This window comes from Ictalurus furcatus, chromosome 6, assembly GCF_023375685.1.
Source record: "Ictalurus furcatus strain D&B chromosome 6, Billie_1.0, whole genome shotgun sequence".
NCBI classification, from domain to species: Eukaryota; Metazoa; Chordata; class Actinopteri; order Siluriformes; family Ictaluridae; genus Ictalurus; species Ictalurus furcatus.
Genome location: NC_071260.1, coordinates 4140449 through 4166889, shown reverse-complemented (window position 1 = coordinate 4166889; position 26441 = coordinate 4140449). Strand labels below are relative to the sequence as shown.

The following is a 26441-nucleotide window of genomic DNA, read 5'->3' as shown; positions in this document are numbered from 1 at the left end:
AGGATCATCTTAAATATTTTACTAGCTATTTATCAGCTATAGTTTTGGCTTATTTTGTATTCTTTTACCCCAGAACCTCCTGCATTCGTTAAGTTATTTGAATCCAGAGAAGTTGTCCAAGGCTCAGATGTTGTGCTTGAGGGATCTGTCTCAGGAACACCCCCATTTGAGGTTTCGTGCTTCAAAGACTCAAAGCAGATCAGAAATGACCGCCGGCATATCATTGGCATAAAGAATGATGTAGTTACTATTGAGATTCTCAAGTTTGAACCTGGAGATGCTGGCAAATATAAATGCACAGTAGCAAATGAAGTGGGACAGACCTCGTGTGATTGTCAAATTATATTGAAAGGTTATTATGACTTTGAAACTATTTGAAACCACGGCAAACATTTTCATTAGCAGAAGCTGTAGACTTACATTTTCAGATTCTAAGTATATGCCTTATTTTTCTTTTATTAGAGCCACCATCATTCACGCAGAAGCTAGAGAACATGGATGCCTTACTAGGCAGCGAGCTTACAATGCTATGTGTTCTGAAAGGCTCACTGCCTATGACAGTGTCATGGACAAAAGGTGACCATGAGGTCAAAGATTCTGAGGATGTCCAGATTTCTTTTGAGAACAGAACAGCAGTGCTGCATTTCTCTAATGTAAATTTAAAACACTCTGGAAAGTACACGTGTCATGCTCAGAATGAGGCTGGAAGTCAGAACTGTACAGCAGCTTTGGTGGTCAAAGGTTTGATTTGATTATTATTTGAAGTAAACACATACTTAGATTTGATTACCTAGTGTCAACACATTGTTAATGCATTGGCACAACAATATTTCTTATACTTTACAGAGCCAGCAAATATTACAGAGCAGGCCAAGTCTATCAGTGTCACAGTAGGAGATCCAGTCACTCTGGAGTGCAGGTTCTCAGGCACTAAATCCCTGAAAGCCAAATGGTTGAAGAATGGAAAAGAACTGATATCTAGCAAAAAATACAAAATACAAAGCACTGACACAAGCTCCATATTAAAGATCCTTTCTGCAGAGAGGAATGACGATGGCGAATATAGGTTTGAGGTTTCAAATGATGTTGGCAGCAGCTCTTGTGAAGCCTGTGTAACAGTACTAGGTTAGTTTGTTAACAAAGGTGGTTTTTTTTTTTTAATTAAAAAAATATACATTATGTCTCAGGACAATGTACTCATTCACATTCTATATTTTTGTTATTGTAACAGATCAAATAATTAAGCCATCGTTCACAAGAAAATTAAAACAATCAGAAGGTATTAAAGGATCCTTTGCACAGTTGGAATGTCTGGTTGCAGGATCTTTGCCTATAAAAATCACTTGGTTTAAGGAGAACAAGGAGATCGAGACAAATGAAAAACATAAATGTGTTTTCTTTGAGAACGCAGCATCTTTGGAAATCAGTCGTCTTGATAGTTTGGACAGTGGAAATTATACCTGCATTGCTGCAAACAAAGCAGGCAGTGCCCAGTGTTCTGGTGTCTTAAGAGTTAAAGGTTTGCATTTTCCCATCATTAATGTCTAAATCTTGCATTATAAACCTGTAAATCTGCCTACATTCTCATATCTTTAATTTTACTAAACCTAATGTACTAATTTTTTTTTTAATAAACAGAACCTCCTGTTATCATTGAGAAACCTGAGTCACAGCAGGTCATAACTGGAACCAGAGTGAAATTCAGTGTACTTGTGTCTGGAACTCCCCCACTGACCATCAAGTGGTTCAGAAATAGAAAAGAGGTCTTATCTGGGGTTGATTGCTCCATTCAGAAAGATGACACTTCAGGCTCTCTCGAGCTGTTCTTCACTAAGCCATCAGACTCTGGAGACTACATTTGTGAAATAAGCAATGACGTTGGCTCAGATTCCTGCCAAACAACACTCTTTGTCAAAGGTTTTTCACAGCAATTCAGTTTTAAGTAGGGATGCATCGATACCATTCTTTCTTACTCATAGATACCTATAATGAAATGAGTAGCTTATTTATTATTAAGCAATCAGGGGCATCATGGGGCATTTTATTTAGCTCAGTATTTGTTGGTTACTGGCATGTGCTGCTGGTAATGAATTCTTGATAAATTTAATGTTTATAGCCTTTAAACTTTGTTTAACAGAGCACGTAAGGATGGCTGTCCTGGGCACACAGACTATTATCAAATTGAATGATTATTAAAAAACGAGCACAAGTTGCTGTGCATTGCACATCGAGTCCTCAAGCATGACAGTTTCTCTGCATTTTCTTTGCACCTTGCAATCATTTTTAATGATTCCGCTCGATGATCAGGTTAATTTTATTTTATTTAGGGAGATGCTACAATACCTCCTCTTGATATTTTTACAGAGCACAGTTTGTAGTCTGCTTTACTTTGATTGCCATCATTACTTGTACCAGTTCATGATGGTTGTCCACACTGTAAAACCAGATAGTTAATTTAACTCAAAAAATTTGAGGAAACTAATTACCTCAAAATTTTCAAGTTGGGGCACACGGTGGTTTAGTGGTTAGCACGTTTGTCTCACACCTCCAGGGTCGGGGGTTCGATTCCCACCGTGGCCCTGTGTGTGCGGAGTTTGCATGTTCTCCCCGTGCTGCAGGGGTTTCCTCCGGGTACTCCCCCAGTCCAAATGGTAGGCTGATTGGCATATCTAAAGTATCCGTAGTTTATGAATGGGTGTGTGAGTGTGTGTGATTGTGCCCTGCGATGGATTGGCACCCTGTCCAGGGTGTACCCCGCCTCGTGCACGATGTTCCCTGGGATAGGCTCCATGTTCCCCATGACCCTGAAAAGGATAAGCGGTATAGAAGATGGATGGATGGATTTTCAAGTTGATAAATCAATTTCTTTAAGCCAAACACACTTAAACGTAACGCAAATTTAACTCAAACTTTGTAATTTAAAATGAATTTTTGTTATATTTACGTGTATTTGGCTTAAAGAAATTGATTTATCAACTTGAAAATCCATCCATCCATCCATCTTCTATACCGCTTATCCTTTTCAGGGTCACGGGGAACCTGGAGCCTATCCCAGGAACTTAAAAATTTTGAGGTAATTAGTTTCCTCAGATTTTTTGAGTTAAACGAACTTATCCGGTTTTACAGTGCATTAGCATGATTCCCTTTTACAAGTACAAGTAAATGAGCACCGTATTGAACTGATACCAGATACGGTATCTATGCATCTCTAGTCTTAATACATCTTCTCATTTATATTTGTGATTGAGAACTCAAATAAATAAAATTAGTACATATGATCTCTTTCTTTTTTTATATGCAGAACCCCCCAAATTCATCCGAAAGCCAGACAAAGTTTCAGTAGTGAAACCTGGTCAGTCTGCAATTTTCGAGTGTGAGGTTGCGGGCACACCGGAAATAGACACATACTGGTTTAAAGACGGTAACGATTTAAGTCCAGACGACAAGCATAAAATTAGTTTTGTCAACTCATTGGCACGACTTGAGATTACTGGTGCTGATCTTAAAGACAGTGGTGTGTATTACTGTGAGGCCCGCAATGAGGCGGGTAGTGAGAGCTGTAGCATGGATCTGAAAGTGAAAGGTTGGTGCATACTTTGACATTTACAGATGAATAGTTAATTTGAGCATTCAGAAATACAGGCATGTGATGTACATAGATTTCATGTTGTGCATCTCTTTTATTCATATTACAGAGCCACCGGTTATTGTAAAGCCATTCGCCCCTGTAGAGGTTGTGAAAGGTTCGAATGCCTCTTTTGAGTGTCAAATTCGAGGCACAGCTCCTTTTAAAATAACCTGGCAAAAAGATTCCAAGGAGATCATGCCAAGCACAAAACATGTGTTCTCTCAAAAAAATGGTTCGCTAATGTTACTTGACATTCAGAAATGTGATGACTTGGATGTTGGCGAGTACGCTTGTATTATTTCAAATGAAGTTGGAAGTTGTTCATGCAGGACAACACTAAGCATAAAAGGTTGACTCTTTGTTGATTTTTTTTTTACCTTTAGAATTTTACTGGCATTTTGAACAACACACTTGAACAACTCAACTAACATTTATTTTTTTTAAAACTCCTCCCTACCAGAACCACCATCATTTGTAGAAAAGATCCAGAATATTACTACAGTGTTGGGAAATGTAGCAGAGTTTAAATGTGCTGTGAAGGGGTCACCTCCTCTGACCATACAATGGCAGAAAGATGAAACATGGATCTTGGAAGACGCTGAGATTGAGAGAACATTTGAGAATAATGTTGCTACATTAAGAATTCCCATGTGCCAGTCTAACCATAGTGGAAGATACACCTGCCAGGCTATGAATGAGGCAGGGCAGGTTAAGTGTTTTGCCACTCTTTTGGTTCAAGGTTGGTTATTTATGACACGTATTTAAGTTTCGATGAGTTTTTAAAACTTTACTGCAGCTGATTACATTGATATATTCTTTTGAACTTCAGAGCCTCCCCAGATTATCGAAAAACCTGAAATGATAAATGTCACTGCTGGAGATCCAGTCAGTTTTGAGTGCAAGGTAACAGGCACTGCCGAACTGAAAGTGAAATGGAGTAAAGATGGCAAAGAGGTGGTCCCATCCAGACAACATAGCCTCAGTTTTGTCAATAACATCAGTAACCTTAAGATTCAGGCTGCACAGTTAGATGATGGAGGAACTTACCTCTTTGAGGTCTCCAACTACATCAGTACCTGCAAGTGTAAAGTGACTTTAAATGTCCTAGGTTAGTGTTTTATTCAATATGTTAAATTACTAAAAGCCTTTTTAAATCCCGATACATATGCATTTATTTTTAACCTCTCTTTGTCTTGCAAATAGAACAAACAATTCCTCCTGCCTTCATCAAACCCCTGACTGACATGGAGGTGATTCTAGGTTCCCCAGTAAAACTGTCATGCAATATATCTGGCTCACTCCCAATCTCTGTGGAGTGGTTTAAAGATGGAACTAAACTTACAGGAAAAACCAAGTATAAACTGGTTCAGGACAACAACAGTGTCTTTTTGGAGACTGAGCGTCTAGAGAAGGCAGACACTGGAACCTACTCTTGTAAACTTACAAATAAAGCAGGCAGTTGTGAATGCAGTGGAACACTGAGGGTGAAAGGTCAGATGAGATAATGCCATTCAGATTTATATTCAAATTTCAAGCAAATTTACTCTAAAGTTCATTGATGACTGCCACTTCTTTAACACCATTGTCTGTATTTCTGTTCTGAAAAAATTTTAGAACCCCCAAGCTTTGTGGCGGTGCCTGAGCCGCAGGCTGTCATACCAAATACCACTGTTCGTTTTAAAAGTACCTTTAAAGGAACACCTCCGTTCACAGTGAAATGGTTCAAAGAAGATACTGAACTGATTACTGGACCATCCTGCTTTATTGGCCTCGAGGGCCTTTCAAGCTTCATAGATCTTTATGCTGTGGGACTTTCGAACACCGGGCCATACTCTTGCCAAGTTAGCAATGATGCTGGTACAGCGAAATGTACCACAAGCTTATTGGTGAAAGGTCTGACTTTTTTCTTGTTGCTGCACTGTCACCATCTTAATTTGTTTTCATAATCATCTCTTATTATTTTGCATTTTACAATGCTGTCCATTTTGCTTGTTTTGCCATCTTTTTGTTGCTATATTTGTCACTATATGTCTGCAGTCTGTTCATCATCTTGCTCATCTTGCATCTTTTTCATTCTTCATCAACATGCTTATTTCTGGCAGCCATCTTGTGCATTTCATTTTTGAAACCTTCTTCTGTCCTCACTTATTGTAAGTAAATGTGTGATTAAGCTAACTTATGACATTTTTGCCTTTGCAGAACCACCTGAATTTGTGCAGAAACTACCAGCAACAAAGTTTCTAAAGATGGGATTGCCACTCCAGCTTGAATGCAAAGTTACTGGCACACCACCTTTGAAAATTAGCTGGTACAAAAATGACAACGCAGTCACTGAGACTAGAAACATGATGATGGCTTTTGATGGCTCGATGGCAGTGCTTGAGATTTTAAGCACCACCTGTGATGACGATGGAGTGTACACCTGTGAAGTTCAAAATGATGCAGGAACTAAGAGCTGCAGCACCATTCTCTCAGTTAAAGGTTAGCCAGTGGGTGAATTTTCTTACCCAGTGAGATAGACATATACTATGATTAAATAACTAATACATTTATATATGATCTGCTTAATGCCTTGTAAAGTTAACTGTTGCTCAACCAGTATTGGTTCAGAAGTAATCTTGGTTCAAACAACAATTAACAGTATGCAGGTCAGCTCATCTTAAAATTAAATTTAAATATATTTCTAGAACCACCAAGTTTCCAGAAAGTGCCCTCACCTGCAGAGGGACTGAAAGGCAAAGATACCAGTCTTAGCTGTGAGCTGAAGGGACATGCGCCATTTGAGATAACCTGGTTTAAAGACAAAAAGCAACTGAAGGAAAGTAGAAAGTACAAATTTGTGTCTGAGGGACACTCTGCTACTCTTCACATTCTTGGACTGGAGGCATCAGATGCTGGTGAATATGAATGCAATGCCTCAAATAATGTAGGAAGTGATACCTGCCAAGGAATGGTGAAACTCAGAGGTTAGTGAACTCAAAACAGTGAAAACTGTTAAATGAATAGAGCTTCCTCTGTTTAGGTTTCTTAGATGAATCTGTTGTTGATATTATCATTTTCTGCCATTTAGAACCACCAGTTTTTGTCAAGAAACTGACCAATATGACAGTCAAATTTGGTGAGGAAGTTACTCTCATGGCAACTGTCAAAGGCTCTGAGCCAATCAATGTGTCTTGGGTACAAGACAAGGACCATGTTCTTAGAGATGGTGACAACAGAAAAATTACATTTGAAAACAACCAGATAACTTTGAGGATCTTTAAAGCTGATTCAACCACTGCTGGGAAGTATACCTGTGAGATTAAAAATGATGCTGGTGTGGCACAATGCATGGCAAACCTAACTGTTCTAGGTTTGTAGAATTCCTTTATTCATCTTCTTTTGCTTTTCTTCTTAAAGTGAATCTTTCTGAGACCAGATGGTTGTTTTTGAATTTTCAGAGCCCGCTGCCATTTTGGATAAGACCGAGTCTATAAATGTCACAGCCGGTGACCCAGCAGTTTTAGAATGCACTATATCTGGAACCCCAGAGCTTAAACCAAAATGGTATAAAGATGGAATGGAGCTGTCTTCTGGACAGAAATACAAAATCACCTTCTCCAAAAAGATATCCAGTCTTAAGGTGTTGTCCACAGACATAGGTGATACTGGAGATTACACCTTTGAGGTCTCAAATGAAGTCGGAAGTGATAGTTGCAAGATGCACCTTGGTGTTTTAGGTTAGTAGCCTAATATGAATTTTCTTAATTGGCCACCTACTGACATTTCAGGAATATTTTAACTGTCAGTGAATGTGGTTGTTAAACTTTATTTGCACAATACTTAACAGTCCCCACTGAATTTCTTTAATGATTATCTCTTGGGTGAAGTATATCTTCAGAATATTTGCATCGCAGTCATAACTAATAACTATGTTTTTTAAACAGATAAAATTATCCCTCCTGCATTCTCAAGAAAATTGAAGGATATGCACAGTATCATTGATAAGCCTATTGAACTGAATTGCAAAGTCTCAGGTTCTATACCTCTTACCATTTCATGGTACCACAATGGCGAGGAGATTGAGAGTGGGCCAAACTATGAAATTAGTTTTGCTGAGAACACCTGTACGCTCAAGCTGCCCATTCTAAAACTGTCTGATGCAGGTTCATACAAGTGTAAAGCAGTGAACAGTGCTGGAACTGCTGAAACTACTGCCTCACTTGATGTTAAAGGTCAGTATTTAGATTTGAGAGAACTCTTACCCCATGAAAATTCCTTCATGAAAAGTTATGTGGTCACATTTTTTTTTTTTTTTTTTTTTGCAATTTATTTATTTGGCCTTGATCATGGGGTAACTTTCTCAGGTCCATAAACAATGTTCTTTTTTTCTCACATGATTATTGCAGAACCTCCATCTTTTGTGACGTTCCCTCAGCCAGTTGAGGCACTTCCGGGATCAAATGTCTCATTCACTGCAACTGTGAGAGGAAGTGCCCCATTAAAACTGAAATGGTTTAGAGGCAGTAAAGAGATTGTGTCTAGCAGAGCCTGTGAGATCGCACTGAAAGGAGACATAGCTACACTGGAACTCTTTCAAATTGACAAATCTCATGCAGGAGAATACACCTGTCAAATAATTAATGATGTTGGGAAGGAAAACTTCCCTGTGACTCTTTTTGTCAAAGGTTAGTTGACATAGTGACTGTCTGATTGAAACGTTGTACAGCTGTGCCCATGTTATAGTAAGCAACTTTATGTATAATTGTTTTAATTGTTTTAATCAGAAGCGGCACGCTTTGTCAAAAAGCTGAAAAACATCTCTGTTCAAGTGGGCAAGTCAATGATACTTGAATGCACATATGCTGGAAGCCCTAAGATTCTGGTGAAGTGGCACAAAGATGGCCAGGAGATCTTCTCATCTTATAGATACAATATTACAACCACTGAGACCTCCTGCATCCTGGAGTGTCTCAACAGTGATAAAGAGGCAGGAGGAAAATACTCCTGTGAAGTTTCCAATGAAGCTGGCTATGACACCTGTGATGCAACAGTGTCCATTTTAGGTTTTTAATATTAATGTTATTTAAAAATTATTATTATATTCTTATTAGACTTGGAGGAACTATAATTTGCATGCTTTCTTATTATTCCTGGTGTATGTGTGATTTTTAGAGCCACCATTCTTTATTGAGAGTTTGGAACCTATGGAAGTGACTGCAGGTGATGCGGTCTCTCTAAAATGCCAGATTGGGGGCACTCCTGACATCAAAGTCTCCTGGTTCAAAGGGGATGGCAAAGTTCGATCTTCTCCAAGCTGTAGAATTGAGTACTCCAAAGGTGTTGCTTGTTTGAAATTAGCCAAAGCCTCCAAAGCTGATATTGGAGAATACACTTGTAAGGCTGAAAACAGCATTGGATCTGCTTCTTCTAGCTGCCACTTAACTGTACAAGGTGAACGTTATGTCTGAAACCAATTTCTTCAGCTCTTAAATGTTTGTTTATTTCAGGTGTCATTTAATTGATGAATTAATTATGTAGTAACTTTTTAACTGTGTTTTGTTTAACTTATTTTTTTTCTCCAGAGGCCAAGACACCACCATCTTTCCCCAAGAAAATTACTAGCATTCAACAAACTGTAGGACATAGTGTCCAGTTTGAGTGTCGTGTTGCAGGATCATCTCCACTGGAGATCTCTTGGCTTAAAGATGGTGAAGCTCTAAAGAGTAGCTCAGAGTACACTATGACTTTTGATGATAACTCTGCTGTCCTGAGAATTGCAGTGGGAGAAATGAGACACTCTGGAGAATATACTTGCGTTGCAACAAATATTGTTGGAACTGCCTCTTGTCGAGCCAAGCTCACACTTCAAGGTCTGCTCATGTATATATTAATGATTTATCAATGTGTAGTTCTTAACCTAAAATGTTAACCTCTCTTAATGTGTCTGAGGCTTTGAATTAATTGTATTGTTTTACATCTCAGAGCCAAGATACCCACCCGTGTTCGATAGAAAGCTTTCACCCGTGGATGTTTCAGTTGGAAATACTGTGCAATTGGAATGCCACATGACTGGATCATTACCTATAAAAGTCACTTGGTCAAAGGATCATAAAGATATCCGCACAGGGGGCAATTATAAGATATCATGTGTGGAAAACACCCCGCAATTGACTATTCTGAAAGCAGATAAGGCTGACTCTGGCCGCTATTCTTGCCATGCTAGTAATGATATGGGGAAGGACTCATGTTCAACAGAGGTCACTGTGAAAGGTATTTGGTGGCTGCTTATAAATGTGGTTGTCTGCTCTTAAATCAACTGTTTCTTTGTAAATTCAGTCTTTTTCTTCTTGTAAGATCATCATGCTTTTGTTGGCTTGCTCTTGTCCCTTCAAAATGGTCAACAGAAAAGTGATTCTGCAAACTACTAAACCCTTCATGTTTGGTGTCGTTTGTGCTAATTTGCAATACTATGTATTGTTATAATACATTAAATTAAATGTACATGATTGATTATTATTCCTAGAACAAAAGATTCCACCAAGCTTCACCAAAAAGCCTTCAGAAACCCTTGAGGATACTGAGGGCAAGTTGGTGAAGATTGAGGCTCGTGTTGCTGGATCACAGCCCATGATTATCAACTGGTATAAAGATGACAAAGAAATCTTCAGCTCTGACAGATATGATATGACCTTCAAAAGCAGCATGGCTGTGATGGTGATAAAGAGTTCCTCCAGCTCAGACAGTGGTACTTATACATGCAAAGTCACCAATGAGGCTGGTTCTGCTTCTTGCCAGGTTTTGGCTCATATTACAGGTGACTGCATGGATTTTTGCAACCTTTACAAACACTTCACTCTCTCTAAAATGTTGCAAATCTAATTCCTGCATAAAGTCAAACTGTAAATTACCGCAGTTTATACTTTTAGAACATTCTATTAACACAACTTTTTTTATTCTTTCATTGTGGTTTGTGTTCTTCACTTTCGTAATGCAGAGCGGGCGGTACCTCCGAGCTTTGACTTGCCTCTTAAACCTGTGACACTGAATGAGGGTGAGACACTTTCACTTAGCTGCCATGTACGTGGCTCTCCACCTCTGAAAATTCAGTGGATGAAGGACAGAAGGGAGTTGATGTCCTCTGCCAGCACCAAGATCACCTTTGTAGATGGTACCGCTACACTACAAATGCTTAATGTGTCTAAGACAGATGCAGGAGATTACCTCTGTAAGGCAACCAATGAAGCTGGTAGTGAGTTCTGCAAGTCCAGAGTTACTATTAAAGGTATTTCTTTCCCAATCCATGGTTTTTCAACAACATGCACAGTATTTTTACACACTGTTTTTACATACGCACGTTTTTATATATGCACTATTTGTAATGGTATATTCTAAAAGCTTTATCCTACCATTTAGGTCTTTTTTTTGTGACACTAAATCTGAATTTTTCTTAATTACTAATGTTATATGTCATGATAAGTATGACTTAAATTTCAGTTCCTCACTCATGTGAGGTTATCAAAAGTAAGCAAAGGTATCCCTTATTTAGTAATACCAAATATGTCAAGTTACAGGTTTCTTGCAGTGGTTTTGATGCCATTCTTGACTTATTTACAGAGTAAGGCCACTAGGCTGTCTTTAAAGGATAGTTGTCTCTCTGAGCCCTCTTATGTCCATCTAATAGCTACAGGTCTTATTATTATCTCTATCTATCATATTTTTTTTCATGTAATCCTAATTAACAGAGAAGCCAAAAGCTCCTGCTACTGCGCCCACTCCAGCTCCTGCAGCACCTGCAGCTCCTGAACCAGCTAAGAAATTGGACAATTTATTCTTCATTGAGGAACCCAAGAGTGTCCATATCACTGAGAGTAAGTACCCCAATATTTTTTATTTAATATCTTGATTAAATTGAATGGTCAGTCCCAGATTATTGGGCCTTGATGCAAAGCACCTACCAAGGGTGTTAAATTTGGAAAAATATACTTTCTTCTTTCTTCAAACATATCTTTAATGTATTTACAGAGGGCACTGCGACCTTCATTGCCAAGGTTGGCGGTGATCCCATTCCTAATGTGAAATGGATGAAGGGCAAATGGAGGCAGATGACTCATGGTGGTCGCATTGCCATTGTGCAGAAGGACCAAGATGCCAAGCTGGAGATCAAAGGTGTGACCAAATCGGATGCTGGACAGTATAGATGTGTAGCATCAAATAAACATGGAGAAATTGAATCCAGCACTGATCTGACTGTTGTTGAGAAGAAAGAGATTACACCTGAAATGGTCACATTGAAGAAGTGAGCTGGAGTTTAATGTTGCTTTTATGATTTATTAAATATGCATGCATTTAGTTATAAGATAGAACAACTAAACGATCATTTTCGCTTTTAGGACACCCTCAAAACAGAAAAGCCCCAAAGAGGAGAAGGACATTAATATTGTTGAGCTGCTCAGAAATGTGGACCCCAAAGAGTATGAGAAATATGCACGTATGTACGGCATCACAGACTACCGTGGCCTTCTTCAAGCCATTGAATTTCTAAAGAAGGAGAAAGAAGAAGAACAAAGGGCAAGACCTGTGAGTCGTCTACTGTAAATTTCATGACTTCGATTCAACTGTTGTTTTACAGAATGTTTGCACCTTATTCTGTTAAGATTTTATCAGAATGTATTTTCTTTTAAGTGCTGCCTGTAGACAGCTGATAATACAGGGAGTAAACCAGAGACACCACAGAAACTGGCGGTGCTTCATTCTGTTGCCTTGTCTTCCTTTTTGATGCTTTATTGTCTTGGTTTTAGGAACTGGAACATACAAGACGTGAGTCAGACGAACAGGATCTATCAAAACTTGTGGCTGATTTACAGAAGAGAATGGAGCAAACTGAGGTGTGACTATGTGTTTATTTATAAGCACAGTTTCATGAATGTTGTTCTGTACACATGACTAATTTGATATCAAAATTTATATATATTTCACCGTATATGAGGCATACTGTTATAAAACAATCAGTGATAGGGTGGTGTGAAGCTACCCAGTTATGGTTACTACCCCTAAGTTGATCTCCTATAACATTATGTCCAGACATGTTTTATTCCTTTTATACCACAGAAATTACAATTACATTCTTAAATTATTAACATTATAAAAAAACAACAACATCCTTTCATAAATGTTAAATAAATGTTTCCTTACAGAAAGCTTCAACATATATACATTTTTAACCTACGATTTTTTAATAATCTGTTTATTATTATACATAAATTATGTGTAGTGTCTACCATACACACCCCGTGAATAAGTTACTATAGAAACAACCATATATTAAAAGAACTACATTAATATAAACATATGATTTGGCTTGCAGCTACTGTCATAGCTGCTGTAAGAAAATTAAACAACACAGTCTGACCAACAAGATTTGAGAATGTTCTGAACAGTTCTGTGGTGTATTGTGTGTCTGTGTATATGTGGTATGTTTATTTCTTTTTACTCACGCATACCCATTCTTTTCTTGTCTTTTACACGCAGCCTATAACACTGATCAGAGACATCACTGACCAGACTACAGTTGCCAACAAAGACGCTGTGTTTGAATGTGAGATCAAAATCAACTACCCGGAGATAACGCTGTCCTGGTACAAAGGAACCCAGAAACTTGATACAAGTGACAAGTATGAGATTAAAGTTGTTGGTGACCGCCACATCTTAAAGCTCAAGAATTGCCAGCCCCGGGATGAGGGCAGTTATCGCATTGTATGTGGACCACATATCTCCGGTGCCAAATTGACAGTGTTGGGTATGTACTGTATTTCAGATATGGCTTATTTCTTGTAGAAATCCTTCAGATAAACAATGGTACATGGCTACCTCTGCAAATAAAAACTTGTATTTAGATTTAAAGAGCCATTAGCTCTAATTTCAATAAACTTTTAACATTGTTACTTTTTGAAACATTTCTCCATTCGATGCTAAGAGTGTGGGATTTTATTGTATTCTCCTTTTTTCTTACAGAAGGTGAAGTGGAACAGCACATGGAGGATGTTGCTGGTAAGGAAGGCCAAACCTGTACACTCGCATGCCAGTTCTCCATACCTAATGCAAAGGCCCAGTGGTTTAAAAATGGAAAGCTTTTAGAGCCTCATGGCAGGTATAAATATTCTGTGGCCAATTACACTCAGAAGCTATCAATTAAAGACGTTAGGCCTGAAGACCAAGGAGAATATACCTGCAAATATAAAAACCTTGAAACAACGGCAAATCTTTGGGTTGAAGGTGTGTATCGTGTCATCAAACTCACAATTTTATCATCTAAAAAAAAAATTAGACCATTTACTAACCTCTTCCATCTTCATCTTTGAAAGTCTTTGTTGGGCAAAGCACTCTTCTCTTGAATGTTTGAACCATCCTCATGTTCTTTTAAATTTTTTTTGTATGGATCCCATGGATAACTGAAAATGGAGAATAGAAGAGCATTTTGATCTTTTTTCTTTAAAGATGACTGAGAAACCTTAATGAAAAGTCTTCATGTTTGTGTATACCTTATGTCAAGCAAAGCAGGCTTCCTAACCAACAATCTTGCGTCATCTCTCTTTAGCGGAGCAAATACATTTCACTAAACGCATCCAGAACATCGTGGTTCGGGAACGACAGTCTGCAACTTTTGAATGTGAAGTGTCCTTTGACAATGCAATTGTAACATGGTACAAGGACACATGGGAGCTTAAAGAAAGCCCAAAATATACATTCAGGAGCGAAGGCCGACGCCACTTTATGATCATCCGCAATGTAACGTCGGAGGATGAAGGTTTGTCCAGCTGAAATCCTGCTGGATTCCATTTTTTTTATCTCTCTGATTTTCATCGTAATATTCGTCTGGTTTCAAAACAGACCCAACTAATCTGATGAAAAATTCTTTAGGCGTATATTCAGTGATTGTCAGATTGGAGCCCAGAGGCGAAGCCAAAAGCACAGCAGAGCTTTACCTGTCAGGGAAAGGTCTGTACAATCCTGTTAGCACCTGTTAGTATTCAGGGAACGTGCATATTCCAGTGCATGTCTATAACACTATTTTACTTTACCTCCTTTCACAGACATTGATGTAGGAAGGGTGCCTTATGGTAAGTATTTTCATCCAAAGAGCCCATTATACCATTATATAGTAAACTTAACTATGCTACAGCTATCCTAAGAATCCGATATATTCAAATTATATTCTCTAGAAATTAAATTAATATTTAAAACCCTCCAGATATTCCTGATTCATCAATACAAGTCCCTGAAGCACCATCTGCATATACTATCGAAGGTAAGAAAGGGACTTGAATATAAATTTAGCTCTAAAAATCCTAAATTCTTATAAACACACCCTCACTAATTTGATCCTTTATTTCTGAAAGCTGAATCATCTGTCGAATATTATCATTATGAAGAAAAGATGGAAATTCAAGGTATACCATATACTTGAGCTCTCTTCATTCATTATTTTACAAGATCATCCACTAAAATGGACCACATCAATATTAACAAAAATCACCCTCATCTGCTCGTCCACTATATTAATATTAATACAAATGATTAGTATGAGATTGTGAATAACAAATAACCAATTAACATCACCAGATTTAAAAACTAAAATGCTTAAATGAACTTGACGATTTACTTGGTTCCTTTAGTATTTTAAACATTTTCAATGAACTGTCACTCTTCACCAGGGTATGAGTACAGTACGGAAGAAAGGATAGTAGAGGAAATCTCTATTACAGGTATCAGTGAGAGCTTTCCGTTCTCATCCTTTCATTTTAAATCAGAAGGACAGACTAACCCTCTTTGATTTTCACCAAAATCTCACCATTTGTCTTTGTCTGATTGTTCTCCGTGGTGTCTTCAAAAATTCCCACCGGGTCCTTTTCTAAATGTATGTTAGCCCTTGCGATGTGCCTCTTCAACAAAGTTCATGTAATGTGTTTCTTCTCATCTGTGTAACATCTTGATCTTACCCATGTGTCATTTGTGTTTCGTCGTCAAGTACGTGTGACTTATTCCATGTTATCCACCTCCTTATCTAAATGTCTTATCTAAAACATTTGTGATTTCCCATTATTCTAAGTACATTTTTCTGTCCCAACAGCTCCAAGAATTCCTGTGGAAGAGATTGTTGAGAGGAAGGCACTTGGAGTGAGAGAAGTAGTACCAACCAAAGGTAAAAGATGAATGATAAAAGAATGTTGGCTGCTCTGTGTTGGCAAACATTAGGGATGTTTCAATACTTATTTCCCCCCAAACTAAGCACAAGTATCTGTATGTTTGTTTTTTATACCGATATCAATGTTTTATTTGAAATGAGTAACCTACTTGGTATTGAACAATCATGGATGTCACAGAATCTAATGTATTATTTATCTAATGTATTCATTGTTCTTCAAGTTCCTGAGATGATTGAGAAACCAGAGGAGAAACCTGTACCAGTTGAGGAAAGGATAGAAGCACCACTAAAAGGTATACAAAACGCTCCATGTTATGTATGGTACCATGGTGTAAACAAACAAATCACATGTTACAAGTTTTTGGGTCTGTTAGTCCAGTCTCTTGAGTGTATCTTTCTTTTTTTCAATGTTTTACCTCTTGCATTGTTTGTCTTTGGCTACCTTAAATGAATGATTCTTCATAACTAATAATAAAAATATATTGGAAAACATTTTCAAGTACCCGAAGCTAAGAAGCCTAAAGAAGAAAAAGTCATACCACTCAAAGTGGAAGAACCAAAAGTACTTCCCGCTAAAGAAGGTAATATTGTGAATGTCATTTATTCATGTTCTATTTCTGGTGCTGTTTTGTCAAAGTTTTGTTGATTTGTCCTTTGTAAGATATCTGTCAAGTTATATGAAGTTTTATATTTGAACACTTTTAACTTTGTATTTCTTTAATCCAATGTTTGTCCTAAGATGTTTGTAAATTTGAAATACAAGTATAAAATATTTAGTTGTTTTGTTAAATTCAATAAAATGTTTTCTTTGTGAATTTCTACTTTCGATATCTTAAAAGAACACGAAGAGGTACCTACTCCTCAGCCAACCAAGGTTGCTCCCAAGAAAGGTATTTGTCCAGTCTTTTAACTTCTACTAGTCAAATAGTATGTTTAGTTTTGTACTTGCATTTACATTTTTGTTGAATCTTTGACTGTTTCATATTTTTATTCACAGTCTGCTTAGACATACACAGTGTGGTCTTTTTCTGTCTGTCAAAACAAAGTGGAATTATTTTATGTGTTGTGATGATACTTTTGTGTTTCTGTTTTTATTCTGCTCTATATAGTTTTTAGTAGTCTGATATATAGTCTTTGGTGTTGTGTCGTGATCAGGTTTGTCAGATTTGCTGTTGAGTCTCTTATTTATTGTATAGGACATGTATTTTTTTCTATATGGCTGTCAAAAAGCATTGTCCACCCTTGTTAAAATGATTCTTTCCAAAGTCTTACAGCTTCTTAACATTCTGTGTTCCATAAAAAAGTGCCAGAAGCTGTAGCACCTGTGGTTCCAGAGCCTAAACCTAAAGAACCTACACCTAAACCTTCATCAGTACCTGAAACTAAACCAAAGCCCAAACTGAAGGCCACACCTGAGCCTACACCTGAAAAGAAGCTAGAACCAAAGCCTGTACTGAAGCCTGTACCTCTGAAGGACACTGAGCCACCTCCAGCCAAAGGTAGTTTTTGTCACTCAAGCTGTGTTTTTGTGTGCTTTAGGTGTGATGCTGTATGTTTGTCCTACTTCCACTTTGGAAGTGAATCTTCTTTGTCACAGTGTCTGCTTTTATGAAATGTGAATTAAAAGAAAAATGATCCTCTTTTAAGTTCCTTTGGAGTTAAAGAAACCAAAACCAACTGAACCAGAACCACCTAGGACAGTACCAACCAAACCAGAACCAGCACAAGTCACTGTGGTTCCTGAGGAAGTAGTCCCTCAAAAAGGTATTATTACATGATAATTGTATGTGAATGTCCTGCTGTAAATGTGCCTGTGTTGATTTGACTGTCATCAGCCACGCTCTTATGGGAAAATGTTGGGGTTTTTTTTTCAGTGGCTACTTGTTGACTTGTTGTCCTTGTCCTGTTTTCTTCTCACTAAGAATTCTTCTATGCAAATAATAAACTCATCAATTAAGTAAAAATCCAAGTGTTAAAACAATGTTAAAGTTATAAACTTTAAATTAAATTTGGGAATTAAATCAAATGAACAAACATCAAATAGATGTGCAGTCATCATCTACTAACATAATTAGCTTAATTGTCATTCATGCAATATACTGAAATATTACACAGAGAAGTATTGTCTTGTATGTTAATCTTGTGACTCATGTTAAGATCTCTTCTCCTTTATGATTTTATACTGATTGTGTCAATATTCTTAAAACAGTGCTTTCTTAAAGCATTGTGCTAAACTTCAATGTTCTTTCAAAGTACAAGAACCTTCCAAGAAGCCAGAGGTTCCCTCATATATACCTCCAGAGAAAGAGGAAGTGCAAGAAGAAATAGCACCGTTCATCACACCTGTCCCTAAAGTAGATGAATACAAAGCTGTTCCTGACCGCAAGGATGTAACACCTGTGCCTCAAATATCTAAACCCAAATTAACACCTGTCGCTGTGTTAAAACCACAGTCCACGTTGGAGGCCAAGCCTGAGCTTAAGACTGAACGTAAACCTGAGGTCAAACCCGAGCCTACACCTGAGGTTAAGCCAGAGCCCAAACCTGAGGCTAAGCCTGAGCCTAAACATGAGATCAAACCTAAACCTGAGGTTAAGCCAGAGCCCAAACCAAAGGTTATGCCTGAGATCAAACCTGAACCTAAACCTGGGGTTAAGCCAGAGCCCAAAACTGAGGTTAAGCCAGAGCCCAAACCTGAGGTCAAACCTGAACCTAAACCTGAGGTTAAGCCAGAGCCCAAACCTACGGTTAAGCTTGAACCCAAACCTGAGGTCAAACCTGAACCTAAACCTGAGGTTAAGCCAGAGCCCAAACCTAAGGTTAAGCTTGAACCCAAACCTGAGGTCAAACCTGAACCTAAACCTGAGGTTAAGCCAGAGCCCAAACCTAAGGTTAAGCCTGAACCCAAACCTGAGGTCAAACCTGAACCTAAACCTGAGGTTAAGCCAGAGCCCAAACCTAAGGTTAAGCCTGAACCCAAACCTGAGGTCAAACCTGAACCTAAACCTGAGGTTAAGCCAGAGCCCAAACCTAAGGTTAAGCTTGAACCCAAACCTGAGGTCAAACCTAAACCTGAGGTCAAACCTGAACCTAAACCTGAGGTTAAGCCTGAACCCAAACCTGCAGTTAAGCCTCTGCCTAAACCTGAAGCCAAGCCGGAGAAACCTGCACCAGAGAAGAAACCTGAGTCACTTCTACCAAAAGGTAGTTTTTGTTTCTTAGTGATACTTTCTTAGTTGGTTAATGTCTAATTTTGTCCCAAAAACTTTGTGTCTTTACCTACTGTGTGGTGCTGTGCTTTTGTCTAGCTTCTGATTGGGAAGCCTATCTTCTGTCTCTCTGCCTATGTTTAATCTTTAAGTGTGACTTAAAACCACAATATGTGTCATTTTAAGTTCATGTGGAGGAAGAGAAACCAAAACCAACTCATCCAGAACCACCAAAAGCAGTGCCTACTAAACCAGAACCAGCCACTGTGGCTCCTAAGGAAGTATCTCTTCAAAAAGGTATTAATTCATGACATTTATGTCAGTAGATCTTCTTCTGTGCATGCGTCTGTGTCTGTGTTGTTTTGTCCTCTTATTAGCCACGCTCTTACGGGGAAAACAAGTGGCGCTTTGTTGAATTGAATTGTTTGTCTTGTTTCTTGTTTTTGTGTTAAAAACTCTTTCAAATTCAGATTAAAAGGTTGCTATTTGGCATGACAAATATTAACATTTGCACTGCCAAACTCTTATAGTACTGAAGCGTGTGGTGACCCATGGATGAATTCTCTTTAATTTCAATGTTTTTTTTAAAGTGCTAGAACCTTTCAAGAAGCCAGAGATTCCTTCATACATACCTGGACAGAAAGATAAAGAAGAAATGTCACATTTTAGGACAGACATTGGGCCTGTCTCTAAACCAGAAGACACTCTCTTACCTAAAAAAGTTAGGCAACCTGAGGTTTCTCAGAAGAAAGCAAAAATAAAAGATGAAGTTTCTCCAAGGCATACACCAGAAGAAGAGGAAATAAGTTCCATTAAGCGAGATGTCATTTCAACTAAAAAAGAACAAATAGAAATAACAACCATGCCTAAGACAGAAATCAAGCAACATATTCTACATGAAAAGAAGGGATTAGTTTTAACTACTGAAGAAGTAATGCTGTCTCAAGAATTGAAGGTAGCACCTGTGCTAAAAATAGAAGAAAAGACAGGTGTTCTACATAAGAAAGAATTTGTCTTAACTTCAGTCAAACAAATGGTCCCTCAAGAGCTTAAGGTAGAACTTATTTCTGAAGAAAAATTGGCACCTCAAGCACTGAAGGTAGCACCTGTCCTGAAATCAGAGAAAATGGAAGACATTCCCCCTACAAAGAAGGAATTTGTCGTAACATCTGAGAAAGAAATGGTCCCTCAAGAACTTAAGGTAGCACCTGTACCAAAAATAGAGGAAAAGGAAGGTATTCCACCTAAGAAGAAAGAATTTGTCTTGACATCTGAAGAAAAAATTGTGCCTGAAGAGCTGAAGCTAGCACCTGTGCCAAAAATAGAACAAAAAGAAGGTATTTCACTTACGAAGAAGGAATTTTTCTTAACTTCTGAAGAAAAAACTTTGTCTCAAGAGCTGAAGTTAGCACCTGTGTCAAAAATAGACAAAAAGAGAGGTGCTCTACATAAGAAAGAATTTATCTTAATTTCTGAGGAAGAAACTGAGCCTCAAGAATTTAAGGTAACACATGTGCCAAAAACAGTGGAAGAGGACATCATTCCACTTAAGAAGAAGGAACTTATCTTAACTTCTGAAGACAAATTTACAACTCAAAAGTTGAAGGAATCTCCTGTGCCAAAAGTAGAAGAAAAGGGAGATATTCTCTTTAAAAAGAAGGAATTTGCTATAACTTCTAAAGAACAAGAATTGTCTCATCAACAGCTAACTGTAACACGTGAGCCACAAGTAAAGGAAAAGGAACAGGTTCTACTTAAAAAGAAAATTGATTTAACTTCTAAAGAAGCAGAATTAGCACCTCAAAAACTTGACATAACACTTGATATTGGAAAGGAAATAAAATATCTTATAACTCCAAAGAAAGAAGAAACAGTGTCACAAAAGACAGATATAATAACAACTGTCCCTGAAAAACTTCTACCTAAGAAGATGGAGGTTGTTACTTCTGAAAAAGAACCTCAGCTTAAAAAAACAATGATTCCTAGTGTTAAATCTGAAGTGGAGGAAGATGTTCCACTTCAGAAATCTGCTCCTTCTCTGAAGAAAAAAGAATTTGTGCCTCATAAGAAAGAGGATACTCTTATTCCTGCAAAGGATGACCGAGAAGTTTTCCAAAAAGGTGTTACTGCTTCAAAAGGTACAATGGCATTTAATGCCTTGTCTTTCTTATCTTTACATGTATTTCTTAAAATGAAGTCTTTACATATAAATCTTTACTGTTTGTTCGAATTACATGTTGTCTTACATGTACATACTCTTAATCAGGCATGCAAAAGCCTGCTCTTAACTGGGTATAAGCCTGTGCCAAGCTCCTACTTTTCCTTTCCCAAAATCTTAAAAACTTTTCATTCGCTAGAATGATACTATATATGTTAACCTCTGTATCTGTATTGGTTTCTTATGCATCTTTCTTGATCGTGCACCTAATAGCAATTTAAATCTTTTAAGTTATTTTGGAGCCAAAAGAAGCGCTGCCAAGAAAACTGGATTCAATTCTTGTCTCTCCAGAGAAGGTCAAACAAGCCCAAGGTAGAGCATGAGCTTTAAACATCTTTATCTTCTTCATTAACCTCTTAATTTTCATTCTTTGTTATTTTACTCTATGATTTCTTATGTACATTGCATGTGTGTGCTTTGGTTGTACTTTGTGTTTTAAGTGACCCATGAAAAGTGAGAATACCCCAAACAAAGAGAGTCTATTAATGTACACAATCATTTAATCTTTTTATGGGATTTAATTTTTAGCACAGATACCATAGCACATGAAAGAAACAACTTTGTTTATCTATTTCTTTTTAAAATAACAGAAAAATGTCATCAGTTATACAGAAACAGTGTAAAAAAGTCTATGTAATAGTGCAAGTTGGATCATAGATTTCTGCACATGAGTCTTAGCTGATCCTTAAGTAGTACAGTCGTTTATAAATCATTTGAAATGTTTACTCAGGAAGTTGAATACATAAATATTTTATCTTCCGTCAAACTTTGACTGTTCTTTAAAGATACACATGTCAGCATGAGACCAGAAGCAGTCTTACCCAAATCTATTCTTGTAGCTGAAATGACTTCTCAGAGAAAAGAGACACCAACAGAAAGAGGTATTTTGACCTATAGATCCTGTATAATGACTTATCTAAATTTGGCTTTGGTTTTAACCTAGTCTTATCAAGACTGTACAAAAATACATAATATAATTTTTTTTGCCAATTTGTAGTATATGATATATATGCCTCTTAAAAACATCTTATTTTCTTCTGGATACGCATCTCAGAACCCCAAGCATCTTCGTTGAATCTCCAGACAAAAGTTCAATCTCTGGTGTTTATAGAAAAAACACCACTCACGTCACTTATGATGGAAAAAGCTTATTTTGAAGAAGAACCTCTACAGCCAGAAGAAGTGACTTGTGAGAGAATAAGTGAAGACAATGACATTGAGGAGGAGGCTTTTCTTAATAAAAACAAGTCCATAAAGAGAGGACTGATGGGTACAGTGGAAGAAGACATTTTCCATAGACATGTCAATGAAGATCATCAAATTCCTTTCCAAGCTCTTAGCAATGTAATCACATCAGATACTCAGAGTGATACTAAGAAAGGACAAATGGCAGAGGAAAAGATTTCAGTAACGCACACATCTTCCGAAGTAGAATCTATTGGCGATACAATGAAAAATATTCAAAAAATCGGAAAAGAGCTTAACCAAAAAGATAAAGGTATAAAGAAAGCCATGGGTATTTTAGAGAGAAAGATCAGCACTAATAAAAATAATTTAGAGGACGATCAGATCCCCAAATTAGAGAACCTTCCAAGTATTAGTAGAAGTATGGAAAAAGTAGGGGAACAAGAAGCAGGGGAACATTGTATGGATGAAGATATTCAAAAGAATGTACCAGTGAAAGACCACGAAAGAAAGGGGGCTATGTCAAAAAGGATATTATACTCCTTGGTTGATAGTGACAAACTGGAAAATGTAGCCTGCAAAAGTCAAGAGGTATCTGTCGATGAGGTTTACTCTGATTCTAATCTAAAGGATATTTTAGTAACATCAAAAAGAGACAAGCCACTGGCAAAAAATATAGCTTCAGTAGAACTAACAGATCAAGCTTTAGTAACTGGAGATGTCCAGCCTGTAAGCAGGATCAAATCTACAGCTACCAAACCTGAAACAAATACTCAGACAGGCGTGTCAGCAGATCTTAAAAAAAGTAAGCCCAATTTGACAGATGCAAGAACTAAAGAGGAAAGACAAGATTTTCCTCAAAAAGACAGGTCCCCCATTCTCAAGGCAGAGAGTCAGAGAGATATTCAGTGCAGGATTATAGATGATGAAAAGCTGATGGACACAACAAAAACAGAAAGCCTTAGAAAGAATGAATTTTGGAATCCAAAAGAAATTGAAGAAACAGTACTACAAGAGTGTGTGTTATTCAGAGACGGTCTATCATCTATCTGTGATGACACTAAACTCAGTAAACCTGGAAGTACTTTTCAGCCATATTTACCAGCAGAAGAAAATAAAACATATCTGAAAGCAATTAGCCATCCTCAAATTTCTGCTGAACAAATAGATGTGTCTCCTGATAGGGTATTGTTGTCAAAACATGTACATGATAATCCTATTGAAGATACACCTGTTAAAAGTGAAGAAATCAATTTAGAATGTAGAGAAAAAGGCAAAAAGAATGAAGCACATATAAAATTGACACATAATGCTCCTCTGAGAGAGAGTGATTCAGTAAAGGAGGAATCAGTATCTCCCAACAAGATCATTTTAACTAAAGCACACAAATCTTTCCATCTGGAGGAAGATGTCTATGAGGGACCAAAAAGTTCCACAGCAGAAACTTCTTTCTACAGGATTCATGTTAAAGAGGCAAAAAGTCAGCCTGAAATAGACACCTTTGATAGCAATGTTGTCACAGGAGAATTAACCCTTCCTAAAGTAAGATATCAAATGAAGCCCTCACAGGACCACTCTGTGCAACTTACCAAACAAGCCGTAAAGGAAATCAAAATGGCATCTGATTCTGCAGAAGACGTGAAAAAGAGAGATGTTCGAGGTGAAAAAGTACCAATACTTTCACAAGCAGACAGCAAAATCCCCAAATTTGAACAACCTAAAGACTATGAAATTTCCAAAGAGGGTATGCCTTTGAAAAAAGTGCCTCCACCATTAATGAGTCAAGACTTCTCAAAAGACCATGGGTCATTAAGGGAGGAATCAGTATCTCCTAATAAAGATATTGTATTTACTGAAGCGCACAAATCTTTCCATCTGGAGGAAGATGTACATGAAGGACCAGAAGGTTCCACAGCAGAAACTTCTGTCTACAGGATTCATGTTAAAGAGGCAGAGAGTCAGCCTGAAATAGACGTCTTTGATAGCAGTGTTGTCACAGAAAAATTAACCCTTCCTAAAGTAAGATATCAAATGAAGCCCTCACAGGACCACTCTGTGCAACTTGCCAAACAAGCTGTAAAAGAAATCAAGAAGTTGTCATCTGCAGAAGACGTGAAAAAGAGAGGCATTCCAGGAAAAGAAGAACCAATATATTCCGAAGGAGACAGTGAGACCCACAAAGTTCCCAAAATTGTACAACCTAAAGACGATGAATCTTTGAAAGAAGCACCTTTACCAATTATGATTCCAGCTTTGTCAAATGATGAGGAGCTATTTATATTGAAAGTTTCTGCTCAGAGGACTGAACCCTTGACACATGATGAGAAGGATATTAGAAAACCAGAACACATTTCTAGTATTGGTGAAAACATGGAAATGACCAAGAAACCATTCAAAGCCATAAAACAAACGGAAAGGGAGATATCTTACTTAAATAAGAAACATATTCAGGAAGAGAAATCTCTTCACTCAGGGGATGTAATATCACCCTCATATGAAACCAGTGAACTGCCTAAAAGTCTTCTGAAATACCGAGATGTTGTTAAGGAAGATGATTCTACTAAACCACTGAAAAACTTTGAGACATCAAAGGCCAATTCTGAAGATGCTACATTTCTTAAAACTGAACAGTTCCCATGCAGTGAAAAATTGACCCAAGACTATGAGGAACACTCTTTGGATAAAGTGAAGCCTACCTCAAAGATGGATCTTATACAACAGCATGAATTTACTCTTCCAGTAGCAACAAGTTTGAGAGGTATTAGAGATGTATGGTCTTGCGTGTTTATTGTATCAAGAACTCTTATAACCACTCTTGCGCACATTTAACACCACAAAGAGATTTTGTGTCATCAAAGAGTCTCACCATGTCTTGTTAGCGTGATAGAATGACTGAAACATGGACCATGTGCACTTTTGAATGTGGTTGTATCACACTATCCTGTTATATTTGTTAAAAACAAGCCCCTTTCCTCCAGAAAACAAACTTTTCCCATCACTGTCCGTTTCATTGTCTGTATGCATCACTTGTGTGAAATTCTCACTGCTGGATCACTCAGTGGATTCACACTTGAATATTTTAAAGCAATGATGACTTCTAACATTATTTTCTATGTAATGTTCTTAAGTGCCTGAACCAGAGAAGATGGCTCCTTCAGAAAAACCAGCCATTCCTCTGAAAAAGGAGGAAGTTGCTCCCAAAGGTACAAAATTATTTTGTTCAGACACTGTATGCTGTTATTTTGTGCTGGTCTCTCTTAATTTGTTGTCTTATGTCTTGAAAATCTGAAAATCCTTTTTCAAATATGTCTTGACAATCTGGCCATACTTTTTAACAGTTGAAAAGAAACCAACTCCAGAGCCTGCAAAGAAAATTTCTCCAGTTGAAGGTACTTTTGCATTTTTCATCTTGTCTTAAATCTCACCTCTTGTTAATATTTTCAATTAGTTATTAACATATCTTTCTGTGTGTGTCTTTTTTCACCTATTGATAACATCTTATATATGCGTACATTCTGTAAGAAGCATTAACATGTTTTCTGTCAGTCTTTCTATGCGTCTTTGTATACATGTGTTAATGACCTGAATACATGGTTTTGTGTTAATAGCTGACATGAACTTGATATGTAAATAGTGGCCATGCAAATTAATCTGTGTGTAGCTAGGGTCTTTAATTATCTTTCTGTACATTGAATGACACAGTTAAAAAAGAAGTACCAGCTGAGCCTGCAGTTGCGCTGCAAGCCAAGAAAGTTCCTCCTGTTGAAGGTAGTTGGACTTTTATTAGTTAATGCTGAATAATCATTCAATCATCTTAAATGTATGTTTCTGTTTGTTATTAATGTGGTTTGCGTTGATCTGGTATAGGCCTCATTTGAGGTGCTAAATATATTGCATGGCTTGTATGACTGTCTTTGTGTTCTTCATGTCACTTTTGTAGTTTTTAAAACACATTTTAATTGTGTTTTACGTAATAAATGTCAGTATACCAACAGCTGAGAAGGCAAAACATCCACC

The 26441-nt window shown here is 37.5% G+C and overlaps 1 protein-coding gene across 1 annotated transcript in view; it reads left to right on the top strand.

The window, feature by feature from the left end:
* ttn.2 (titin, tandem duplicate 2) overlaps positions 1-26441 on the top strand; it is a 177049-nt gene that overhangs the window by 51333 nt on the left and 99275 nt on the right. Inside the window, exons 50-96 of the mRNA XM_053626263.1 lie at positions 74-352; positions 463-741; positions 847-1125; positions 1232-1519; positions 1639-1917; positions 3302-3583; positions 3696-3977; positions 4089-4367; positions 4458-4736; positions 4832-5119; positions 5243-5521; positions 5828-6109; positions 6316-6594; positions 6699-6980; positions 7069-7347; positions 7555-7842; positions 8017-8295; positions 8395-8673; positions 8783-9061; positions 9193-9480; positions 9593-9880; positions 10134-10424; positions 10605-10892; positions 11353-11478; positions 11633-11906; positions 12001-12187; positions 12409-12495; positions 13139-13406; positions 13622-13882; positions 14205-14414; positions 14528-14605; positions 14701-14727; positions 14859-14915; positions 15007-15057; positions 15322-15372; positions 15738-15809; positions 16034-16105; positions 16313-16393; positions 16652-16702; positions 17117-17311; positions 17460-17576; positions 18066-19016; positions 19208-19318; positions 21471-21551; positions 25553-25627; positions 25763-25813; positions 26127-26192. Coding sequence (XP_053482238.1) covers positions 74-352; positions 463-741; positions 847-1125; positions 1232-1519; positions 1639-1917; positions 3302-3583; positions 3696-3977; positions 4089-4367; positions 4458-4736; positions 4832-5119; positions 5243-5521; positions 5828-6109; positions 6316-6594; positions 6699-6980; positions 7069-7347; positions 7555-7842; positions 8017-8295; positions 8395-8673; positions 8783-9061; positions 9193-9480; positions 9593-9880; positions 10134-10424; positions 10605-10892; positions 11353-11478; positions 11633-11906; positions 12001-12187; positions 12409-12495; positions 13139-13406; positions 13622-13882; positions 14205-14414; positions 14528-14605; positions 14701-14727; positions 14859-14915; positions 15007-15057; positions 15322-15372; positions 15738-15809; positions 16034-16105; positions 16313-16393; positions 16652-16702; positions 17117-17311; positions 17460-17576; positions 18066-19016; positions 19208-19318; positions 21471-21551; positions 25553-25627; positions 25763-25813; positions 26127-26192 — 10095 coding nt within the window. The remainder of the gene's footprint in view (positions 1-73; positions 353-462; positions 742-846; positions 1126-1231; positions 1520-1638; positions 1918-3301; positions 3584-3695; positions 3978-4088; positions 4368-4457; positions 4737-4831; positions 5120-5242; positions 5522-5827; positions 6110-6315; positions 6595-6698; positions 6981-7068; positions 7348-7554; positions 7843-8016; positions 8296-8394; positions 8674-8782; positions 9062-9192; positions 9481-9592; positions 9881-10133; positions 10425-10604; positions 10893-11352; positions 11479-11632; positions 11907-12000; positions 12188-12408; positions 12496-13138; positions 13407-13621; positions 13883-14204; positions 14415-14527; positions 14606-14700; positions 14728-14858; positions 14916-15006; positions 15058-15321; positions 15373-15737; positions 15810-16033; positions 16106-16312; positions 16394-16651; positions 16703-17116; positions 17312-17459; positions 17577-18065; positions 19017-19207; positions 19319-21470; positions 21552-25552; positions 25628-25762; positions 25814-26126; positions 26193-26441) is intronic.